The sequence below is a fragment of the Sinocyclocheilus grahami genome, unplaced genomic scaffold (genome assembly GCF_001515645.1).
Source record: "Sinocyclocheilus grahami isolate Dianchi unplaced genomic scaffold, SAMN03320097.WGS_v1.1 scaffold222.1, whole genome shotgun sequence".
In the NCBI taxonomy this organism is placed as follows: Eukaryota; Metazoa; Chordata; class Actinopteri; order Cypriniformes; family Cyprinidae; genus Sinocyclocheilus; species Sinocyclocheilus grahami.
The window spans coordinates 1,551,724-1,576,349 of record NW_015505401.1 but is presented as its reverse complement, the minus strand read 5'-3'; the positions used below and the strand labels follow the sequence as shown (position 1 = coordinate 1,576,349).

The 24,626-nt window shown below is 34.7% G+C and overlaps 2 protein-coding genes across 2 annotated transcripts in view; one reads left to right on the top strand and one right to left on the bottom strand.

Annotated features, from left to right (window-relative positions):
- On the bottom strand, window positions 1-5,311 carry LOC107596642 (metastasis-associated in colon cancer protein 1-like). The gene is made up of 5 exons (XM_016287419.1): window positions 5,141-5,311; window positions 3,961-4,130; window positions 1,769-3,819; window positions 1,492-1,680; window positions 1-1,291 (listed from the first exon to the last, which is right to left on the bottom strand). The coding sequence occupies exons 2-5, from the start codon at window positions 4,079-4,081 to the stop codon at window positions 1,088-1,090; spliced, it is 2,565 nt and encodes an 854-aa protein (XP_016142905.1). The 5' UTR covers window positions 4,082-4,130; window positions 5,141-5,311; the 3' UTR covers window positions 1-1,087.
- An 8,977-nt stretch (window positions 5,312-14,288) lies between these two features.
- The window catches only part of LOC107596720 (multidrug resistance protein 1-like), a gene marked incomplete at its 3' end in the record, with an annotated part of 17,002 nt that continues 6,664 nt past the window's right edge, over window positions 14,289-24,626 (top strand). Inside the window, exons 1-16 of the mRNA XM_016287518.1 lie at window positions 14,289-14,341; window positions 15,164-15,239; window positions 15,540-15,651; window positions 17,195-17,258; window positions 17,998-18,148; window positions 18,396-18,477; window positions 18,635-18,826; window positions 18,937-19,108; window positions 20,092-20,216; window positions 20,393-20,570; window positions 20,673-20,786; window positions 20,898-21,008; window positions 22,348-22,473; window positions 22,624-22,827; window positions 23,818-23,988; window positions 24,147-24,308. Of these exons, the coding sequence (XP_016143004.1) occupies window positions 15,188-15,239; window positions 15,540-15,651; window positions 17,195-17,258; window positions 17,998-18,148; window positions 18,396-18,477; window positions 18,635-18,826; window positions 18,937-19,108; window positions 20,092-20,216; window positions 20,393-20,570; window positions 20,673-20,786; window positions 20,898-21,008; window positions 22,348-22,473; window positions 22,624-22,827; window positions 23,818-23,988; window positions 24,147-24,308 (2,016 nt within the window). The remainder of the gene's footprint in view (window positions 14,342-15,163; window positions 15,240-15,539; window positions 15,652-17,194; window positions 17,259-17,997; window positions 18,149-18,395; window positions 18,478-18,634; window positions 18,827-18,936; window positions 19,109-20,091; window positions 20,217-20,392; window positions 20,571-20,672; window positions 20,787-20,897; window positions 21,009-22,347; window positions 22,474-22,623; window positions 22,828-23,817; window positions 23,989-24,146; window positions 24,309-24,626) is intronic.

The following is a 24,626-nucleotide window of genomic DNA, read 5'->3' as shown; positions in this document are numbered from 1 at the left end:
CATTGAGGTCACCGGAGAATCCACTGGTGTCCAGATAATGGCATCATTTTTAAACCATTGAAAGGAAGTGACATATTTGAGGCCGAGTTGCACATCACTGCACTACTCAGAATGCAATGCAGATATAGTGCCATGTGTGGTGATGATGCTGCATGTTGTGCATTTCCCATTAAATCAAATATGATCTTTTAAACAACGTTTACTGAAGTAATTTCAGGATTAAAATACAATAAATCATTTTTATTATTAATGTCTTTGCCCTTTATTATAGAGCTCCTTCATGCCAAAAGGTTCAAGTTTAATTATAATAAATCTCAAAGTGTATTAGCATTAAAAAATACAGCAATACAAAATAGATTTGAAAGACTCTAACACAGGAAAGGTTTGCAATTATACAAGGACCCTCACTCTTAAACACTGTAGTTAGTACATTTAAAATGACAACTAGAAATACACAAAATATATCAATACAATTTTCCAGTATCATACAAAGATATGACGTTAGACGTTAAACCTAGAATAATGGTACATCATTGGATAGTGAAATTATCAATATACACTGACGAATAACAAGTCACATTCCAAGAGGGCCTAAATGCATGTAACACTTATACCAGATATTCCACATACAGCTTCAAATATTAAAACGTACTGATTCAGACACTTACTGGTCAAGCAAAACTGCTTAAGTAAAACAAAGAAAGGAGGTAACCTTGAGGCAGTTCATCTAGAATGAAAAGGTTTCACATTCCATCTCTATCAGAATTAATTAACAAATCTCCTATTTCTCTTTCCACCAACAACCCTTAAAAGCACATTGCATAAGGGACTTAGTAACAACTCAGAGTCTTTTAAGAACCAGAAAACGTTTTTCAAAATGTCATTGTCACAGTGAATTCAACATGAATACAACACATAAAATATGCAGACAGGTGTACAGTAAAAAAAAAAATTCAGTACTTTTCAGATAACAGGGTAGATGCCACCTAAAGTCGATATTTATCACGTCAAAAATATGGCACAGCTATTAGTATGAACTCAGCAGGATCACCTCAATATGATGTGCAGGTGCTCCAGGAGTCGTCTCCTAATCTCTGAGGAAGGCGGATGCCCTGAGGACCTCCATGCAGTTGACAGTAATGAGAGCTCCAGTAATCTGTCTCCACTGCTTGGTCACTGGGCTCTTCATTTTATCCAGGGCCAGGTGAAGGTCCTGGATCATATCCCTGTAGCCGTCCCCATACCGCTTACTCCAGGAATACAGGAAGTCATATGCAGGCTTCCACATTGACTATTGAATGAAGTAAAACAATAAATCAAATCTAAAAAATATATTTAGATGTAGACATGTCAACTGGCATGACTAGGATTGGGTTAGACCTTATTCTGTCGATCATGTCAATGATGATCATCAAAGTGAGTAATATGGTAACAAATTGAACAAGGTATCTAATGATTGATATTACTTGTATGTTTTTGATTTTAGCTCACCTGGGCACTAACTTCTCCATTTTTCCCTTTGTGTGGTGCCTCATAAGCAGCAACCTGGGCACTGGAGAGCTTCCAGAGTCTCTCGGCAAGTTCCCGCCATCGCACTCCCAGCTCGACTGCTGTGGATAGAATCACTATATCCTGGATGAGATGGGCTACTACACCTTGAACATCCATCTTTAACAACCCCTGTGGGGAATACAAATCATTAATACAACAAATTTCCCTCAGATTTTTGTTCTACGCATAACTGTATGTCAGAATAAAAGATGCATACTATGATAAGCTCATGCTGGAACTTTTTCTTGATCTTCTCTGCATGACAGTCTTCCTTGAGCTTTTCTAGAACACAAGCCACCTTCTCTACCTCCGTGTCAGCGTGTCTCCTGGAGATAGCGTCAATTGAGACCTCCGAGTAACCAAGAGCCTCAGCAAAGTTTCTCCAGCACTTGACATGTTCTGTGACCAGGGTCTGAATAGCAGAGTACATGTAGGTGAGTTTTTTAAAAGGAATTGTCATATTGTCCAAGAGGACTGATGTGGTGAGCTTAATTCCAGTGAAGTCGATGACTTGATCCTTGGTTATGACTTTGAAGTTCTTGCAGTGCACCAAGCCAACTCTTCCCCGAAGAAAGCCAATGTACCATTCCTTAACCTTCATCTGACCTACAGATCTAACGGTTTCTTTAGAAAGCAAAGCAATTGTATCACCTTTGAAATATTCCAGAAGATATTCCACTCTCGGTTGTCTGAGAATTGATTTCATTGCTACCCCATACCAATGCAAATCCACAGGTCTGTCCTGAAACTTCTGGGTAAGGATTTCTGGGATTGATTCCTCAGGAATGGGCATGGAACGAGTGACTTCCCTCTGCTGATCTGCTCGCCTGTGGTTGTGCTTTTCTGACCTCAGAGGGGCAGCTTCAGGGGAGGTGATGTTGAAATCTCCCAAAGTGAGACTGTTTGGATCCTTCACCTTAATGTTGAGTTTGAAGGGACACATTTCACCACCACTCACCTTGACCAGATCTAACGGTAGATGAAGCACTTTTCCTGCATTAAGCTGCTCCTGCGTGACCTCTTTATTCAGATCCACTGGTTTCACTTTGAAGCTTGAATCAAACACCCTAGAAGCAATTTGAAGATCTTTAAGACCATGTGGGTTGAACTGATGCTTTCCCCAAAGCTCCAAGACAACAGGAGGCAGGTTCCTGTCACCCCTCTGGATATCAGAGAAAGGGAGCCTGGGTGGAATATTATCATGGCTCGATATGACCAGCACCACTTTGAGCGATGGGTGTATGTGCTTGGGACCGTAGACGGCAACCGTGATATGGCGATCCAAGTAATCCCATACTGACATAGCTGGTTGCTCCAAAACAGTGGCCTCGGCAGCAGTTATGACATACATACGTGGTTTTAAATCAAAGAGCTTCATCTGTAACACGTCATTGTATATGTAACAGTCTTTCATCTTCTGATAAGGTCCTTCTTTCCTTTGAGAGGCTAGACCCACGAATGAGGTCAGGACATGGCTTGTGGGGTCACTTTTTACTTTGGCAGCCATTCTCATCTCCAGCGAAATGCCCCCCGAAACATTATGGTTACTGAGGCTGACCTCTAAAAGAGGACTCAGAGTTGTGGTGTAGTTGTTGTTTATTCCAGCGGGAGGATCGAGGAGTACTTTGAGGCCGATTTCTTGGATCTCACCTGGGGGGACGTGTCCCTGAGGAATATGGGCAGTGATATCGGAGTCTGGCAACTGCACAGAGCCGCCGTTGTGGTCGATCTTGCAGAAGATTTGAATGTCTGTGGCCTGAGTCTGGGCCCATCCAGGACTTTGTTTCATTAGGCTCAGGTCCAAACAGGACCTGGTTAGCTGCCTATGACTCAACCAAGCCATTTTGTAAGCTTCTCTGTCATTCTTCAGCCACTCAAAATCAGGATTCAGAAAGGGTTCTTGAGAGTTAAGTCTCTTCATCTTCTTATCTTCCTTCTTCTCAAGGCTGTCAAGTATATCCGAGGCACTTCTCCACCTCCCAGATCGGTTTAAATTGTTTTGTCTGGGTGCTAAAAGATGGGCAAAGTTTGTTTCATCTGAGGATGTGCTGAGTGAGTCCTCATTAATACTGTCAAACAGAGATAAGGGATCCTCTTTCAGCATGGACACTCCAGAGTCGTAATTGCTGGCGTGAACGATTTCATTTAAGAATGGATTTGACCTGCCCAGCTGATTCCAGAAGGGGTTGGTAGTTCGCTTTGGATTTTCAATTTCTTTCGGTAGGACAGGCCACTCAGAGGTTTTTCCAATCTCATAACCATAGCCCCCTAAGAGAAGAGATCAAATGTCAACACAGACAAGAAACGAAATCCTAATACATATATTTATTAGGACAATTAGATCAGTTTGAAAAGTATATTTGTGGAACAAATATAAAAAATGTCTTCACATTATTAACAAATACTTACCATGAAGGTTGTTGTTGTTGTTGATGGTCACATTCTCGTCTATATCTATTAGCGTCCCCTCTGACCTACTCCGAAGCAGATTCCCTGCACGACTGTTTGACTTTACTTTTGCGGCTGCCATTTTGAATATCCAAGATGAAATGACAACAGTCTTTTCTCTAATGTCAAAGCTATTGAAAAGGGATGAACAAATTCAAATTTTTTAAATAATGTTCTAATGTTTTAATCGCAGCAGCTTGGGTTCAGTAAGGACCCCTTTTTATCATGATCATTTTTGCTGTATACTGTTCTTGAGTTGCCTGTGTGGTCATTGTAGATTAATTTAGGCTGTTTATGTTTTGTTATAGGTTCTTCAGGACAGTGCTTATCTGAACCAGTATACTGTATATGCTTTTGCAAAGATCTAGAGAATAAAATCATCAAGTCAAAATCAGTCTCCTTGATTTTATACTAGTGTTCTAACTGAAACTTATATCATTCTACAAGTCTTATAAATCATCTGATTTTTTACATGATAACATTTATGTTTTTCACATATATTCATCTTTAATTTCTTCTTAATAATTTGAGTGATTTATTGTTTATTTAAGCAGTAAACGATCACCAATAGACGTTAACAAATAAATAACTCAAACTTTACGGATAAACAGTCTCAATGAGTCAATCAGTGAAACTTCTCTTGTTGTTTTGAATCCTTTCTTCTGTTATAAGTCTCTGAATCACTGTCCAGTATCCTCTCTGTCCTGTCTCCGGCAATGACTCATTATCAGCAATGCATGAAAACAGGTCTGTCTTGTCTGAATATCAGTGTCTTTGACAAAGCTTTGTCTGTGTGGTGAAGGGCTGAGTACTCAACACCAAAAAAAAAAAAATCAACACGTGCTAACACGCCCTACATCAGCCACGTCACAATACACCTGTTTGTTTGCAAACGTCATCCCATATTAAAAACATAAACGTTCTATTCTACTGCCAGTTTCTCTATTAAATAAAAACATGTAATAATTGAAGGATTAGCCTATTAAAACACCATAAGGACACACATTCCATGCTGTACTCCAACATGCACACACAATCTATTTAAGTCAAATACGCCTTTTTATATTCATGCTTGGTTTAAACAAATAGCTTATATAACTTAAATAAAATATTTGTAACTATTTAAACTTAAAACACGTACCTGGAACATGGTAGTTTCCCCACTCAGTCCTAATGCGAACTTTTTAATCTTTCGGGGAGTGTCACCAACTGTACACCTTACGCTTCTGTGTGCCTCCGTCTGCTTGAACAGTGGAGAAGTGCACACTGGGATACGTAGTGACAAACAGTCAAACAGTTGTATTGAACGTAGTTCCCAGGTTCTCAGTTAGACTCCACCACCCACAAGCCTCCTCTTTATGTGCGCACAGAGCGTTGCAACACCTGAAACTCCAAGAAAAAGTGGTTTCGGTATGCTATGTTTAAAAATAAAAATGGAATAAACTACAGCAATTCCAATTTCTATCACGAAATATCATATTGTTTCTTTTATTAATAGCTGAAACTCATCAAAGCCAAGTCAGGAAGCGAAAAACTTTCTAAAAGTAGTTTATATAAAATTGATGAAATTATCATGTTTTCAGATGTTGTTCAATAAAGATGTATTTGTTTATAGCACTTATTTATGATGTCAATAAACCGAGAGGCAGTTTTTTCCCCCCTTTTCTTTTGGGTTTGGAAAGAGAAATGCATGATCGAAACTACATTTAAAAAAATTGCATAATCATTTTCACTTATTTATTATATTGTTTACATTATGAATTTTAAATGTCACTGAAAGTGCATTTTCACTATGATTGTGTAGGTCTACTCAAACGTCACATGTTTATAGCCATAACGCTATGATATAAGCACAAACACAGGACATGCCTTTATTTCAAATGTGCTTTTTTATTCAGTAGAATTAGATTCAAGACAAAATTGACTTAAGTCCTGAAACAACATCAAGGCTCATTAACACGATTAAATGTCAGTGACCACACTCTAGTGGTTAACTTTAGCTAGTTCAGCTATGCACAGATAGCAATGTTAATTTATAAATATTATTGTAATTATCGTTCAGTGCTAATTCCTGTTCGTGCATAAGACATCAACTTGCCTGTTATTTTACACATCTTGCAATGTAGAAACTAATATTAATAAATGCTGTAAAATTATTGTTCATTGTTATTTCAAAATACCTAATGTTTTAAACTAATTTTAACAAATTTAATGTTAATGTTCATTTAAACAAACATTTGCATGTGTTTTTTATTTAGTGTTTTGATCTATGTATTTCAAAAAAGATGGGCACTTGCACGCTATAGCCCTATAGTAATTGATTACATGTAATCTGAATTATGTAATCAGATTCCATAAATTAAGTACTTGTAATCAGAGTATATTACATTTTAAAATGCGCATAATCAGATTACAGTTACATTTTTATGGAATACATATTATTTACACAAGGGTAGTAAATTATTCATAATTTATTGATTCTCCCTAATTCTTCCAAATTTTTCACTTTGAAGTGTTCCTGTAAAATTCTGCTGTGTCATACCATTTAGTTTTGACTATATTAGCAAATGTTTTTATTTTATATTTTTATGATCAAGTATTAGCCTTAATTAACTCACTATTAACTCTAATGTAATGTTTAATGCATTTTATGATGTTGATATCGAAAAATGGAAAATGTTTTCTTTCGTTTTACTGTCAGTATTATATATATATATATATATATATATACTGACAGCTTTTTGCATAGATAGATATGTATGCTAAACATCCATATTATTTTTTTATAAATATAAAAAGAATGTTTATGATTATTTGCATGTCCTGTTGAATACTGTCAGAAGGAATACATGCTGAATACATGCAACAAAAAAAAACTCAACTAACTCAAAACTCAACTCAACTAACACAACAACTTGGAAAGAGTGCATTTATTAAATATGTCAAAATAAGTCAGAGGTTAACAAGTTTAAAGGTAACACAATGACAACAGATTCACATGCTTCCAGGCAATAATAATAATAAAAGATATATTAAAAAAAATAAGATCTACATTTATAATTCTGCCCTAACACTCAAAATTAATAACAACTGTGTTCAGAGTTCATGCCACCAAAACCCTGTCAATAGGAATACATGCTGAATACATGCAAAAAAATAAATAAATAAATCAACTAACTAACACAACAACTTGGAAAGAGTGCATGACACATTTATTAAGTATGTTCAAACAATTCAGAGGTTAACAAGTTTAAAGGTAACATCATGACAAAAGATGCACATGCTTCCAGGCACAAAAAATTTAAATAAATAAATAAAAAATAAGATCAACATTGATAATGCTGCCCTAACACTCAAAATTCATAACAACTGTTTTCATGTCACCAGAGTTCATGCCACCATCATCCCGAGCTTAAGGTGATCAGATGAGTCGGAATGTCCTAAGAAAGAATGTCTTTATTTCTTGAACACTGGCACCTAAACAGTTGATCAAAAACAGATAGGGTTATATAACATTAAATCGGTCATAGGTGCCAGTGTGTTGCTTCCTTATAAAATTCAAGTTTAATTGGTTCTGCAGTAACTGACAGATTTACTGCCTAAAACAAAAAATATAAAAAGTTAATAAAACCCACTTAAAAAATGTGAGCAATATATAAATGCAAATTATAAATTTTAAAGGTAAAATCCTGCAGGCCTACTCAAATTCCATTTATAGTCTTGATGTGTAACCCTGTGTAAAAGTCAAGTTCTTTTTTTCTTTTTTCTTTTATCAAAACATACATTTACGGTATCTTGTTGTGAAACAGTCTGTGTTCAATGAGAAACCTGACTGTACAGGTCTCATGCATTTAAAAAGGAGGAATTTCGCCCAGAGCATTCTTTCTTATGCGGGGTCATCTTGAGTAGATCTTCAAACCAGTAAGTTGATTGATTGACCCGTGAGGCTGCCATCAGACAAAAATGCCAATTATCTCTCAGATCCTGTACTAACGTTCACAAGTGCAACTGAGTGCATTCATAAAACCAGTTATATAAATAGAAAGACTGGTTTGCATGTGGCGCCAAAATATGGACAGAGTCACGCTAAAACTGGGTATGCCCGCATGTTTGTTGTTAATATGTGTTAGAGGTCGATGCAGCTCCAAAGACAACTCTTAAAAGAACTTTCTGTAGACATTGTCTTAGGTTTGCTCTCAGAAATGTTAATGCAAAGAGCACTGAGAAGAATGACAATATTGTATGAATTATGGTCAGTGTTGGGAAGGTTACTTTGGAAATTTAATAGGTTACAGATTACAAGTTACCCTATTTAAAATGTTTAATTTAAAATTACTTTATTAAAGTAAAGATTACTTTTGATTACTTTTCTAAATGTCTAATGAATGCTTTCAACTGTTAATCATTTTCAAACATTTACACCATGCAGGGTTAAGCTTACAGTAGTGCTCGACACTGATACTGCCAGACTTTCACAATACTTCATCACTTGAATTAAGATGATCGAATTTGAACACATCCACCACAAAATCAGACTTTAGGACCGTCTTTTATTTTGAGATTGATCTGAAGTTCAATGCAGATTTAAAATCATAAGAAATAGTTTACTGATACTGTTTTTGGAACCAAATCTTTGCATAACTACAGGAAACACTGCACTAACAATGCTTTGTTGTTGTTTTTTAAGTACAGTAACCAACTACGGTTTTTTTTTTTTTTTTTGCAAATGGATTACCATTGGTTTTTATTTTTACTACAAATTCCATGGTTAAACTATGGTTAGTGTAGCCAAAACCATGGTTAATAATTTGTGGTTACCATGGTTAGGTAAAATCATTGTTAATTTCCATAAGGGTTGTGCTGTTGTCTGCCCTAGCTCCCCCTAAACCTATTATAAACTATATGATTATTTGTCTGCTAAATTGCTACTGTAACATTACAATAGATAATAATGATGTCCTTTAGTATACAGTATTTTGAGTGATGATTGATGAGCAATGGGCTGCTACTGCTTTAACAAAGACAAAACTACAATAGCATATTTACAGATGAAACTGACCTGCACTTGAAATCCTGAACATTAATTTTGCTTCTCTGCTCCACCTGTACGCTTATACACTCAACTCGAATCTCTTGCATTGATTACTCTGATCTAAACCGTTTGGCGGAGGCGCGAGCCGAAGTGCGTTCCCAATCACGACTAACTGATTCGTGATTTATTAAAGATTTATTATCGAATGTCGAATTCGGAAACAATCGCTTTAGTACATTCGGCAGGCAATAATATAATAACAATAATATAAAAAAATCGGGGAAAATCAGCTGCCAGGCTACCGGGAATTGTCCAAAAAATGTCAACAGAGACACGCAGAACGTGCAGGATTCATATATTATAGTCTTTTTGCTGCTGAATATTTACAGACCATAGTCCATATCGCGTTTTGATTAAAGTGTACTGACCTGCTTTTGATTTATTCATCCAAATGTTACATATTCCGTGACATTCCGCGTTATGGAAGTTCCAACCAGTCCGTGTTTTCATAGGGCCGTATGTCTCATATTTTAAAATACGAAAGAAAGAAAGAAATCAATTCAATCTGGATGTGGATGTGTGTAAATATTCAAATGTAACCCCCTTTGTAAATGTCGTTAACATTTTCATAAGTAACTGTAATTTAATTACACGTGTTTTCTTAGTAACTGTAACGGATTACAGTTACATTTATTTTGTAATTAAATTACGTTACATGTAACTAGTTACTTCCCAACACTGATTATGGTATATGTAAAGATGATATATGTTATTTAATTAATAAAAGCAATTGCTGCATATCGAAAGTTTGGGTTTGTTTTAAAATCTTAAATAAAACTGCTATAATAAATACAAATACTACCATGTTTTTGTAAATGCACCATGGTATAAATCAAAGTACTACTGTACTGCTGATCCTGTCACCAGACTTTTAGCAAGGGAAATTCTCAATTGAATGTTCAGAATCTGGTTTAGAATGCTGTTGACGTAATGCCAAATTATTTGACTAAGACTATTTCAAATCTAGTCTCTGTTTCATTAAAGTCAAAGTTTTGTAAATACAACATTGCCGAACATTTCCCCAACACACGAAGTCATTTCTGCGCCACTAGCCTCATCAAACAGAATTGCAAGAATTTGACAGTTTTCAAACAGGTTTCTCGAACACATCCCTCCTCCTCCATTGGTTGAGCAAACAGATAACCCCGCCCCCAAACTCACGCCATTGGAGGTTGTCAGGATGCTCAAAAAAGCAGAGCAATTAGTTACTTGAAAACGCGTTTAATTATCCCATATCTTCCTTATTTGACCTAGTTATTTCCACATATTAAAGTTTGATAGGAAGTATTTTTACGTCGAAAAAATAGAGCGTCCCCTTTAATCAGAACACTGATGGAGGTAAAAGCGCTCCATAACAGAAAGCCTTGAAGGTAACTCCTAAATACCCTATAAAAAGTTTAATGCACCCCTATGTTGAGCTCTTAGGAGGAACAAAATTCGCCCTTTCTTATCAGTTCATCTTTCATTTTTTCATATAACCTCATTTAACCCAGATGTTACCGCTATAAGGGCAAAAGTCAGTTTTTCTCCTTTGCACGCCTACATCTTTTGTGCAGTATTGACTCAGGAAGAGGCGTGTCCAGGTATCACAACGCACTATAAAACATCATGTAACAAAAGGAGTGTCTCAGCCTGCTGTATCTACATATTGTCTGTCCGACTGGAGCTTTTGTGATCACCACATGGGGTAAGCCGGAATAAAAAAAAATGTATTTGCATATTAAATTGCAAATGCTATAGAAAACGGTTTCATTCAGTCTGGACTGTCTGGTAAACAGCTATCACAGACCATTACAATTTTGTATTTTTTATTTACAAATGTGAATATAGGGGACAGAGTTTTTAAAATTAAAATAACTACTTTTTTAAAGCTAAAATTATTTTATTGTATGCGTTTCCGATTAGGCTATATCATATTTCACTTGTAGGCTAATACACGTCCGTTTATGTTGTAACCGGTTAGGTAACATGCATGCGGGTTGAATGAATTTAAACTCAGAGATGAGCTTATGCAATAGTAACACCCAACATGCTAGATAATGACAGTAAAAGCATATATGTAAAACACCTCTTTATGAGTAGTTATAGGTCCTGGCTCTATATATAAGAAAATATGAATGCAGTAGTATGTTTTTCAGTTCTAAATCAATACTATTTTTTCATCTCCTCTGAGCATTTACTCAAATAAAAAATTTCGAAAGCCATTGTTTACATTACTAAAAAATATTATTTATTTATTTGTTTAGTTAAAGCTATATGGGCTTCTTGAGTTAGGCCTACCTTTAAGGTTCTTTAGAGATTTTAAATGTTCAACATGTTACATTTACTCTATATAAGTTCTTCAGATGAGTGTCTTGGTTTCCTTTTAAATCACCATTACATTGATTGTTTTCTTAAAAATGCAGATTTAAAAAAAAAGAATGCAAAACCTTTTTAAATGCGTACATCCTTTTGAACCAGCATTGCTTACAGCGATTGATTAATTAATTGAATGTTTTATCTAGCAACACAAACACTGTGCTATCACAATGAACGAAGAGCCGAGCGTTCCGTCGACAGACCCTCCTCCTTACTTGCAAGGTGTGTTCTATATATTCATTTACATTTTACATTTACATTCATTCATGCATTTTTCTTCCCAAAATGACTAGCAGCCAACAATATTCATAGTACACAATGGCAAGTCTAAAATAAAAATTTGATTGGTATAGTTTGAGTAGAAGCACAGTGTTGGGAAGGTTACTTTGGAAATTTAATAGGTTACAGATTACAAGTTACCCTATTTAAAATGTTTAATTTAAAATTACTTTATTAAAGTAAAGATTACTTTTGATTACTTTTCTAAATGTCTAATGAATGCTTTCAACTGTTAATCATTTTCAAACATTTACACCATGCAGGGTTAAGCTTACAGTAGTGCTCGACACTGATACTGCCAGACTTTCAAAATCCTTCATCACTTGAATTAAGATGATCGAATTTGAACACATCCACCACAAAATCAGACTTTAGGACCGTCTTTTATTTTGAGATTGATCTGAAGTTCAATGCAGATTTAAAATCATAAGAAATAGTTTACTGATACTGTTTTTGGAACCAAATCTTTGCATAACTACAGGAAACACTGCACTAACAATGCTTTGTTGTTGTTTTTTAAGTACAGTAACCAACTACGGTTTTTTTTTTTTTTTTTGCAAATGGATTACCATTGGTTTTTATTTTTACTACAAATTCCATGGTTAAACTATGGTTAGTGTAGCCAAAACCATGGTTAATAATTTGTGGTTACCATGGTTAGGTAAAATCATTGTTAATTTCCATAAGGGTTGTGCTGTTGTCTGCCCTAGCTCCCCCTAAACCTATTATAAACTATATGATTATTTGTCTGCTAAATTGCTACTGTAACATTACAATAGATAATAATGATGTCCTTTAGTATACAGTATTTTGAGTGATGATTGATGAGCAATGGGCTACTACTGCTTTAACAAAGACAAAACTACAATAGCATATTTACAGATGAAACTGACCTGCACTTGAAATCCTGAACATTAATTTTGCTTCTCTGCTCCACCTGTACGCTTATACACTCAACTCGAATCTCTTGCATTGATTACTCTGATCTAAACCGTTTGGCGGAGGCGCGAGCCGAAGTGCGTTCCCAATCACGACTAACTGATTCGTGATTTATTAAAGATTTATTATCGAATGTCGAATTCGGAAACAATCGCTTTAGTACATTCGGCAGGCAATAATATAATAACAATAATATAAAAAAATCGGGGAAAATCAGCTGCCAGGCTACCGGGAATTGTCCAAAAAATGTCAACAGAGACACGCAGAACGTGCAGGATTCATATATTATAGTCTTTTTGCTGCTGAATATTTACAGACCATAGTCCATATCGCGTTTTGATTAAAGTGTACTGACCTGCTTTTGATTTATTCATCCAAATGTTACATATTCCGTGACATTCCGCGTTATGGAAGTTCCAACCAGTCCGTGTTTTCATAGGGCCGTATGTCTCATATTTTAAAATACGAAAGAAAGAAAGAAATCAATTCAATCTGGATGTGGATGTGTGTAAATATTCAAATGTAACCCCCTTTGTAAATGTCGTTAACATTTTCATAAGTAACTGTAATTTAATTACACGTGTTTTCTTAGTAACTGTAACGGATTACAGTTACATTTATTTTGTAATTAAATTACGTTACATGTAACTAGTTACTTCCCAACACTGATTATGGTATATGTAAAGATGATATATGTTATTTAATTAATAAAAGCAATTGCTGCATATCGAAAGTTTGGGTTTGTTTTAAAATCTTAAATAAAACTGCTATAATAAATACAAATACTACCATGTTTTTGTAAATGCACCATGGTATAAATCAAAGTACTACTGTACTGCTGATCCTGTCACCAGACTTTTAGCAAGGGAAATTCTCAATTGAATGTTCAGAATCTGGTTTAGAATGCTGTTGACGTAATGCCAAATTATTTGACTAAGACTATTTCAAATCTAGTCTCTGTTTCATTAAAGTCAAAGTTTTGTAAATACAACATTGCCGAACATTTCCCCAACACACGAAGTCATTTCTGCGCCACTAGCCTCATCAAACAGAATTGCAAGAATTTGACAGTTTTCAAACAGGTTTCTCGAACACATCCCTCCTCCTCCATTGGTTGAGCAAACAGATAACCCCGCCCCCAAACTCACGCCATTGGAGGTTGTCAGGATGCTCAAAAAAGCAGAGCAATTAGTTACTTGAAAACGCGTTTAATTATCCCATATCTTCCTTATTTGACCTAGTTATTTCCACATATTAAAGTTTGATAGGAAGTATTTTTACGTCGAAAAAATAGAGCGTCCCCTTTAATCAGAACACTGATGGAGGCGAAAGCGCTCCATAACAGAAAGCCTTGAAGGTAACTCCTAAATACCCTATAAAAAGTTTAATGCACCCCTATGTTGAGCTCTTAGGAGGAACAAAATTCGCCCTTTCTTATCAGTTCATCTTTCATTTTTTCATATAACCTCATTTAACCCAGATGTTACCGCTATAAGGGCAAAAGTCAGTTTTTCTCCTTTGCACGCCTACATCTTTTGTGCAGTATTGACTCAGGAAGAGGCGTGTCCAGGTATCACAACGCACTATAAAACATCATGTAACAAAAGGAGTGTCTCAGCCTGCTGTATCTACATATTGTCTGTCCGACTGGAGCTTTTGTGATCACCACATGGGGTAAGCCGGAATAAAAAAAAATGTATTTGCATATTAAATTGCAAATGCTATAGAAAACGGTTTCATTCAGTCTGGACTGTCTGGTAAACAGCTATCACAGACCATTACAATTTTGTATTTTTTATTTACAAATGTGAATATAGGGGACAGAGTTTTTAAAATTAAAATAACTACTTTTTTAAAGCTAAAATTATTTTATTGTATGCGTTTCCGATTAGGCTATATCATATTTCACTTGTAGGCTAATAGGCTACACGTCCGTTTATGTTGTAACCGGTTAGGTAACATGCATGCGGGTTGAATGAATTTAAACTCAGAGATGAGCTTATGCAATAGTAACACCCAACATGCTAGATAATGACAGTAAAAGCATATATGTAAAACACCTCTTTATGAGTAGTTATAGGTCCTGGCTCTATATATAAGAAAATATGAATGCAGTAGTATGTTTTTCAGTTCTAAATCAATACTATTTTTTCATCTCCTCTGAGCATTTACTCAAATCAAAAATTTCGAAAGCCATTGTTTACATTACTAAAAAATATTATTTATTTATTTGTTTAGTTAAAGCTATATGGGCTTCTTGAGTTAGGCCTACCTTTAAGGTTCTTTAGAGATTTTAAATGTTCAACATGTTACATTTACTCTATATAAGTTCTTCAGATGAGTGTCTTGGTTTCCTTTTAAATCACCATTACATTGATTGTTTTCTTAAAAATGCAGATTTAAAAAAAAAGAATGCAAAACCTTTTTAAATGCGTACATCCTTTTGAACCAGCATTGCTTACAGCGATTGATTAATTAATTGAATGTTTTATCTAGCAACACAAACACTGTGCTATCACAATGAACGAAGAGCCGAGCGTTCCGTCGACAGACCCTCCTCCTTACTTGCAAGGTGTGTTCTATATATTCATTTACATTTTACATTTACATTCATTCATGCATTTTTCTTCCCAAAATGACTAGCAGCCAACAATATTCATAGTACACAATGGCAAGTCTAAAATAAAAATTTGATTGGTATAGTTTGAGTAGAAGTCATTTCATGAAATGGCAATTCTAAATATATGTATATCTATATGATTTGTGTCATTTGTAAAATGCTGCGTCATTTAGAGTTAATTATTTATATTCGACAGACACCTTAGACTTACGCCACCTGTTCATTAAGTAAGCCTAAACCTCTTGTGTGCAGAGGTGATCCCCGAGGGCTTTGTTAACCTAGCTTACACCCAGGATGAGAAACCTCAGGAAGACAAACCAGAGGAGCCACCGAAGGAGTCCTCTGGGAAATCAAAGGGCAAAGGGTAAATGTGACCAAAAAGCAGAGTTTTTGTAGTTGTGGGATGTGTCTGATTTGTATGAGATTGTTTTAGATGAGTCTTGTCGTTTGTAAGTAGATTAATTTGTAATATAAATAAATGTGTCTATTTACATTCAGTCAGAAATGAACCAGAGCTGGGGGCAAAAATTCCCCAGAAAGTTTTCAGAATTCTCTAGATTTTTAAAATGTTCATCAGTACACCTCTAGTGTTTTTAACTGATAATCTAATACAGGGGTTTCAAAACGGGGACCCCCAGTGGTCTTCAAGGGACTGTTAAGACAGTCGATGTACAATTTTAGGAGGAAAAACAAACAAACAAAATTTTGTTAAAATCTTAATTCGACATTTATTGTTATTATTTGACATTGGTTATTTTATATTAATACATTTTATTATAATATAAAATCATATTTATAATTTTTTTATTATTTCCTTTTCATTTTTATGTTTTTTGAGAGCCATAGTTTTAATGGAAAATATTTGTTACTGTTGCTTAGTATTTACAAATTGAAACAATTTAAAATATTATAATTTCTCTTTGGCATTGCCACCAGCTTGCTCGTTGTTTTTGTTTTTTTTCTTCAGTATTCTCTGGATAACCACTTTGGAACTATATTGTGAAAAGCAATATTCAAAAACATTTGAATTGAATTAAATACATTAAATAGTCCAATAATATTTTAATAATTTCTTTTGGTTATAACATCAATGACAATTACTTAATAAAAATGTTTTTATGTCATATATAAAATATATTTTATGCTATATATATTTATAATATTCTGTTCTATTTTTGCTATGGATTTAGACACCACAGTGACTGTATCAATCTTTATTTGACACCTCTAACTCTAGCACTCTCTATTCTAATTCTATTCTTTAAAAAAAAACTTGCCCCTTTCAGACTTACACTCTATTTATATACTAACTGCTTTTCTTAAAAACAAACAAAACCTAACACTAGCTTCTCTAATCTATTTGTATTCTATCTATTGGTTTTCTTTTTTATTGTACAATCAACAAAAGCAAAAAAGGCCTCTAACACTAGCTTGCTCTATTCTTTTTCTATTCTATCTATTATATAATTAAAAAAAGAAAACCTTGCTAAGAGTACTGCGTTAAGTGAGACTTGTTATAACACTTGCATATCATTGCTTGCATTTGATTGCTTCTATTGTCCTCATTTGTGAGTCGCTTTTAAGCGTCTGCTAAATGACTAAATGTAAATGTATCAATTAATTCATACAGTTTTTCAAGTTCAATTCAAGTATTTGTCATAAAAGGATAATCATAATGACATAAATCGACCTTTTATATGCCTCTTAATATGCCTTCATAAAGGTAAACAAACTGAAACTAACAATTTTTTTTTATAGTTAAAATATTAAAATATAAATTTTAATTAATTAACATATAAAATGTATAAATATAAAGATTATTTTATTTTAAATTAAAGATTTAAAATAGTGTCCCTTAATTATAAATAAATCTGAAAACTTAAATGGACTATTTCTTGTTTCAATAGCAAAAAGGAAAAAAAGTCCAAAAAGAAGAAAGAGCCAGTGAAAACGGTTGGGTTTTTTCAGCTGGTAAGTGCGCATCTCTTCAAACATCACACAATTCTTTTGCAGCGTTGTGATATAACATGCCGTGATAAGCCCTGAGGACAGCAGTCATGTGTTTGACTCACATGTTTGTTGTGCTGCAGTTTCGTTATGCCACCTGCCTGGAGGTGAAGTGAGACTTGTTATAACACTTGCATATCATTGCTTGCATTTGATTGCTTCTATTGTCCTCATTTGTGAGTCGCTTTGAATAAAAGCATCTGCTAAATGACTAAATGTAAATGTATCAATTAATTCATACAGTTTTTCAAGTTCAATTCAAGTATTTGTCATAAAAGGATAATCATAATGACATAAATCGACCTTTTATATGCCTCTTAATATGCCTTCATAAAGGTAAACAAACTGAAACTAAAATTTTTTTTTTATAGTTAAAATATTAAAATATAAATTTTAATTAATTAACATGTAAAATGTATAAATATAAAGATTATTTTATTTTAAATTAAAGATTTAAAATAGTGTCCCTTAATTATAAATAAATCTGAAACCTTAAATGGACTATATCTTGTTTCAATAGCAAAAAGGAAAAAAAGTCCAAAAAGAAGAAAGAGCCAGTGAAAACGGTTGGGTTTTTTCAGCTGGTAAGTGCGCATCTCTTCAAACATCACACAATTCTTTAGCAGCGTTGTGATATAACATGCCGTGATAAGCCCTGAGGACAGCAGTCATGTGTTTGACTCACATGTTTGTTGTGCTGCAGTTTCGTTATGCCACCTGCCTGGAGGTTCTGCTTATGCTGATTGGCCTGCTGTGTGCAGGTGCACATGGCGTTGCCTTGCCTCTCATGTGCGTGGTTTTCGGAGAAATGACTGACAGCTTTGTGTTGAGTGGGCATACCGCTAATCTGACAGGTATATCTAATAGCACAATAAAGAAACATCCATCTAAACGCGGGTAAATTCATGTGGTTGAAACATAAGTCCTTGTCAAATATATCTCTTTGAAAGTCTGTCATAGAATGGACTGATTTGAATTGCTAATGTAAACTTTACCCTTAGTGTTAGAGCTCAGCAATCATCTCATAAATATTTACTTTAATGTGGTGGTCTGGTACTGGTACAACTGTTTTCAGTAACTGTTTCTCCCAAATGTTTGCAGACAACTTCACCTTCACCCTCACGAACTCTTCAACGTGTTTGGCTGGTTCTCCTGAAATAGGCATCGAAGCCAAAATGACAGAGTGAGGAGCCGATTCACTCTCATCCAGTTCTCCTGTTAATCATTTAGTGGCATTTCTTAATTCTTTTTTACATTTGTGACTAAGTTCGAATCTTCCACCTTTGCTTCAGTCACTTCTTTGTTGGACCTTGATCTAATGTGCTGGTTTATTTACACAGACACGCTTATTACTTCGTTGCGATCGGGGCTGCGGTCCTGCTCCTGGGGACCTTCCAGGTCATGCTTTTCCTGCTAACTGCTGCGAAGCAAACGAAGAGGATCCGGGAGAAGTACTTTCATGCCATCCTCCACCAGCAGATGTCATGGTTTGACACGCATCAGATCGGAGAGCTGAACATAAGACTTACTGAGTGCGTGCCACGATCCAGACTCTTGTTTCTGTCAGCTGATCAGTTCTTTGGTTACGTCTCAGGTGTTTAAGTGTCAAATGTATGCATCTCCATTCTTTCCCCCAATGCAGTGATATAAACACAATCAACGATGGCCTCGGGGACAAAATCTGTGTGTTTGTCCAGTTCTTCTGCACATTTATTGCTGGTTTCATCATTGGGTTTATCTACGGCTGGAAGCTGACGCTGGTCATTCTTGCTGTCAGTCCTCTGCTGGCAGGTTCAGCAGCTGTTTGGTCTATAGTATGTATTATGTCACATATCATTGATTTTTTACATTTATTTGTAAATATCTTACCTTTTTGTCGCCTATAGATTCTTGTGATGATTAAATCAAATTAAATGATGATCAAATTAAAATATAAAATATATATGATCAAAATACAAATATTAAAAAATGATTATATATATTCACCTTCAATTTTTTTCAATTTTGTTCTATCCTTTTTAAATATCTTTATTGTAATCATTTTTATTTTTTCTAAAGGTAAATATCTGACCTTTTTGTCGCCTATAGATTCTTGTGATGATTAAAATAAATTAAATTATGATCAAATTAAAATATAAAATATATATTGTTAAAATAAAACTATTGAAAAATGAAAAAAATCATTATATATATATATACTGTAAACTCAATATATTCTATTTTTTCTATAAATTTTAAATATATTTATTTTAGTAATTTATCTTTTTATTTATTTATTTTAGATTTATTTGTAAATATTGATTTATTTGGCACCTATAGATTCTTGTGATGATTAAAATAAATTTAATTATGATCAAATTAAAATAGAAGATATATATTATTAAAATAATATTTTAAAAATCATCATTTTATGTATATATAAACACCTCAATATATATTAAAAATGTTTCTATAAATTTTAAATATATTTATTTTAGTAATTTATATTTTTAATTATTTATTTTTGATTTATTTGTAAATATCTTACCTTTTTGTCCCCTATAGATTCTTGTGATTAGTAAATTAAATTAGACTATGATTAAATTAAAATATAAGAATATAAACATTTTATTCTTATATTTAAAATATTAAAATAAAATAAAAATATTCTTATATATATATATAATTATATATATTATATATATTATTATATTATTATTATTTATATATATTATTATTATGTATATATACGTATATAAATATCTTTATTTTATTTTAAAATTTATTTGTAAATATCTTCCCTTTTTGTCGCCAATAGATTCTTGCTACTCTGACCAGTAAGGAGCTTTCAGCATATGCTAAAGCAGGAGCGGTAGCTGAAGAGATTCTAGTCGCTATCAGGACTGTTGTGGCATTTAATGGACAGAAAAAAGCAGTGGAAAAGTGAGAACATTCTGTTCTTTTCACTCATCACCATAAGTTCACAACTGTTTTGTCACTTAAACAGAGGAGATAAGATTGGGCGTTCTTCTAAATGTCAAGAATGTGATCAAGCTGTTCTGAATGTGTCCGTTAAAAGATGAATGGTTTTCTGTGACAAACTATTTTCTGTATTCTAGGTATGAGAAGAACTTGATAGAAGCAAAGAATTTTGGGATAAAGAAAGCCATTACCACTAATGTGTCCATGGGTTTGACACAGTTCATTATATTTGGCACTTACGCACTGGCGTTTTGGTATGGGACAAAACTCTCTGTGGACGAGCCAGAGAATTACTCAATTGGAAAGGTCCTCACTGTAAGTTTGTTAAACTTGTAAAAAAACACTTTGATCTGTTTCTGAATAAAGTCACAGCAGGAGATGTTTCTTGACCACCAGCGTTGTTACTTTTGACCGCAGGTTTTCTTCTCTGTGATGATTGGCTCCTTCTCTTTGGGTCAGGGAGCTCCAAACCTGGAGAGCATCGCTAAGGCCCGGGGTGCTGCTTATGAGGTCTACAAAACAATTGACATGGTACAAACTTTCAGTCTATCTTCATTCTTTATAATGAAGTTCATATTTATTATATTTATACCCATATTGTTATTCTGGATGACTTATTTCTGTTCCTGTTACCTGATGCAGCCTCGTCCCATTGACAGCAGTTCAAATGAAGGTCACAAACCAGATCATGTGAAAGGAGATATTGAATTCAAGAACATCCACTTCAGCTATCCCTCCAGAAAAGATGTGAAGGTAGAGTTGCATATTTTCCCACCTGTCAGGAACTTTATTATTGATACTATCCATTGTATTTATTGAAGTTATTACTTAATAAAATTATATTGGTTTTAATTATTTGTTTAATAAATATAATTAATAGTTTTAAAAATGATAACCAGTAAATACTGTTTGTTTACATAAAAAAATATTGCTTTTAAAGATTAATTTAACTCAAAGTGAGCATTAGAGGGTGGCAAAGGTAATTTAAATGTAAAAATAAAGGAAAAGGCGTGCACAAAAAGACTCATATCATATAGAGATATACATTATTGACTAATACTGATACATTTAAAGGGATAGTTCACCCAAAAATAAAAATTCTGTCATTAACTACTCGCCCTCATGTCGTTTCAAACCCGTAAGGACCTTTGTTCATCTTCGGAACACAAATTAAGATTTTTTTTTTTGATGAAATCCGAGAGCTTGCTGACCCTGCATAGACAGCAATGCAACTACCACGTTCAAGACCCAGAAAAGTACCAAGATGATCAACAAAGTAGTCCGTGTGACGTCAGTGTTCAACTGTAAAGTTACGATGCTACGAGAATACTTTTTTGCGCAAAGAAAACAAAAATAACGACTTTATTCCACATTTTCGTCTCTACTGCGTCACTTTGGATGCGCGTTCACGACAGTATCATGACGTGAGCGTGTGGCGGCACCAGCGCTGACACAGATCCGCCGTGATGACGTCATTACACCAGATCTGGGTCAGCGCCGCCACACGCTCACACGCTCGTAACTTTACAGTTGAACCACTGATGTCACACGGACTACTTTGTCGATCATCTTGGTACTTTTCTGGACCTTGAACGTGGTAGTTACCTTGCTGTCTATGGGAGGGTCAGAGAGCCCTCAGATTTCATCAAAAATATCTTAAATTGTGTTCCGAAGATGAACAAAGGTCTTACGGGTTTGGAACGACATGAGGGCGAGTAATTAATGACAGAATTTTCATTTTTGGGTGAACTAACCCTTTCAGGGTGAGTAATTTAAGTCTGTAACGTTGCCTCATAACCAATATGGTACTGATATATTGTGCATCTATAGAAATTGTAAACTACTGAGGACTGATTCAATTCATCAAAAATATCTTAAATTGTGTTCCGAAGATGAACAAAGGTCTTACGGGTTTGGAACGACATGAGGGAGAGTAATTAATGACAGAATTGTCATTTTTGGGTGAACTAACCCTTTCAGGGTGAGTAATTTAAGTCTGTAACGTTGCCTCATAACCAATATGGTACTGATATATTGTGCATCTATAGAAATTGTAACCTACTGAGGACTGATTCAATGTGTCTCTGTGCAGATTCTGCAGGGAATGAGTCTGAAAATCCCTCATGGAAAGACCATTGCATTGGTTGGAGCCAGTGGCTGTGGGAAAAGCACAACAATTCAGCTTCTGCAGCGCTTCTATGACCCTGGTTCAGGAGAGGTAACACTGACTAATGAGCAACCGTGAATCATTTCACCTCTCAGTTAAAGCTGCATTCCTTCAATACTTCACGTCACACAAAAAATGATGGAATTCAGTCAGTCTCAGGAAAGAAGAGCTGTTTAATTTATGAAATGTGTACAATTGCAGGTGACTCTGGATGGTCATGATATCCGCTCTCTGAATGTGTGCTGGCTGAGGGAGAACATGGGTATCGTGAGTCAGGAGCCTGTTCTTTTTGGAACCACCATCGCTGAGAACATACGCTACGGCCGTGAAGACGCCACTGATGAAGACATTGAACGAGCCATTAAAGAGGCCAATGCCTACGATTTCATTTCCAAACTACCAGATGTGAGCACCGTACTGTACTTTTTTGTTATTAAAGGTTTTGACTCAGTTCAGCCCCTAAAAATTGAAGGCAAAAAGAAGCTCATCTATGTTTTTAATTTAGACAAAGTAGACTTTTTAATAATGGCCCTTTATCAGTTTTCGGCCATAACATAAAAGAAATGATCTGCTTATTGAAATAGTTTATTAGTAGTTAATAGTTAATTAGCCAGAATTTTAATATTGGTCAACCCCTACTTGGAAATGTTTTGATTTTTGCATTTTGAGCAGATATTATGTATGTGAGCTGCACTACAGTGTATATATATATATATATATATATATATATATATATATATATATACAGTATATATATAAGCAGCATTTATATTATGTGCTGTCTACCTGCTGTTTGCGTGTAATTGTTTGTGAAGTTTACTAGAAATGTCTGAATGAAAATAATTTCTTCACCAGTTTATTTTAGTCTAGTTATGTTAAGTCTGAAAGGGAGTTAGATGTTTTAAAAAATAGTTTTTTTGTTCTGAGACAGAAGCTGAACACTATGGTTGGAGAGAGAGGGGCTCAGCTGAGCGGAGGCCAAAAACAGAGGATCGCTATTGCTCGAGCTCTCGTCAAAAACCCCAAAATTCTCCTGCTGGATGAAGCCACATCAGCCCTGGACACACAGAGCGAGTCCATCATTCAGGCAGCTTTAGATAAGGTGATACAAAACAATTCACCCTGTGACATAAAAGGCATTTCCATGAGTATAGACTACAGTGTGTATATATATATATATATATATATATATATATATATATATATATACAGTATATATATAAGCAGCATTTATATTATGTGCTGTCTACCTGCTGTTTGCGTGTAATTGTTTGTGAAGTTTACTAGAAATGTCTGAATGAAAATAATTTCTTCACCAGTTTATTTTAGTCTAGTTATGTTAAGTCTGAAAGGGAGTTAGATGTTTTAAAAAATAGTTTTTTTGTTCTGAGACAGAAGCTGAACACTATGGTTGGAGAGAGAGGGGCTCAGCTGAGCGGAGGCCAAAAACAGAGGATCGCTATTGCTCGAGCTCTCGTCAAAAACCCCAAAATCCTCCTGCTGGATGAGGCCACATCAGCCCTGGACACACAGAGCGAGTCCATCGTTCAGGCAGCTTTGGACAAGGTAATGTAAAACATACAGTGCATTTCCAATAGTACTGGAATAGAACAGGTTATAGTTGCATATTATGGGTATCTTTTATTACAGTTTTTGTTGTGCTAACAGAGTATTAGCCAACAAATGTGTAACACCGCAGATTAATAATTGTGTATGTTTCTTAGGCCAGAGCAGGACGTACTACCATTGTGATTGCACACCGCCTGTCAACTATTCGTTCGGCAGATATAATTGCTGGCTTCAGTGAAGGCAAAGTGGTGGAACAGGGAACTCACAGAGAACTCATGGCCAAGAAAGGAGTGTATTATTCTCTCGTAATGCAACAGGTACATGTTTGTCTCTCTTCATGGCAACTGTGTAATAATAGCGAGATAGAACGGACTTTATGAACTTCTATGCTGTTGTTTCCTTAAATCAGGGTTTTCAAACCTAACACATTTAACAAATTTGATATTCTTACACATTTGTTTTGCTTTCTAAACTATGAATCATGTAATTAATCATATTTATTTTATTCCATTGACAGCCACTATTTGTAACAGTAATACCAGTAAGAGAAAATAAATGTTTTATTATTACTAAATGTTTATACATCTTATTTCTTTATTCTTACAGTTAGTAGAAAAAATATTAGCATATATATA

Coding starts and splice junctions, on each gene's coding strand:
- LOC107596642 (XM_016287419.1), bottom strand. CDS start 4,081: ATGGCAGCCGCAAAAGTAAAGTCAAACAGTCGTGCAGGGAATCTGCTT. Junction 3,820..3,960: donor CAACAACAACAACCTTCATG/GTAAGTATTTGT, acceptor CTCTTCTCTTAG/GGGGCTATGGTTATGAGATT. Junction 1,681..1,768: donor TCCAGCATGAGCTTATCATA/GTATGCATCTTT, acceptor TATTCCCCACAG/GGGTTGTTAAAGATGGATGT.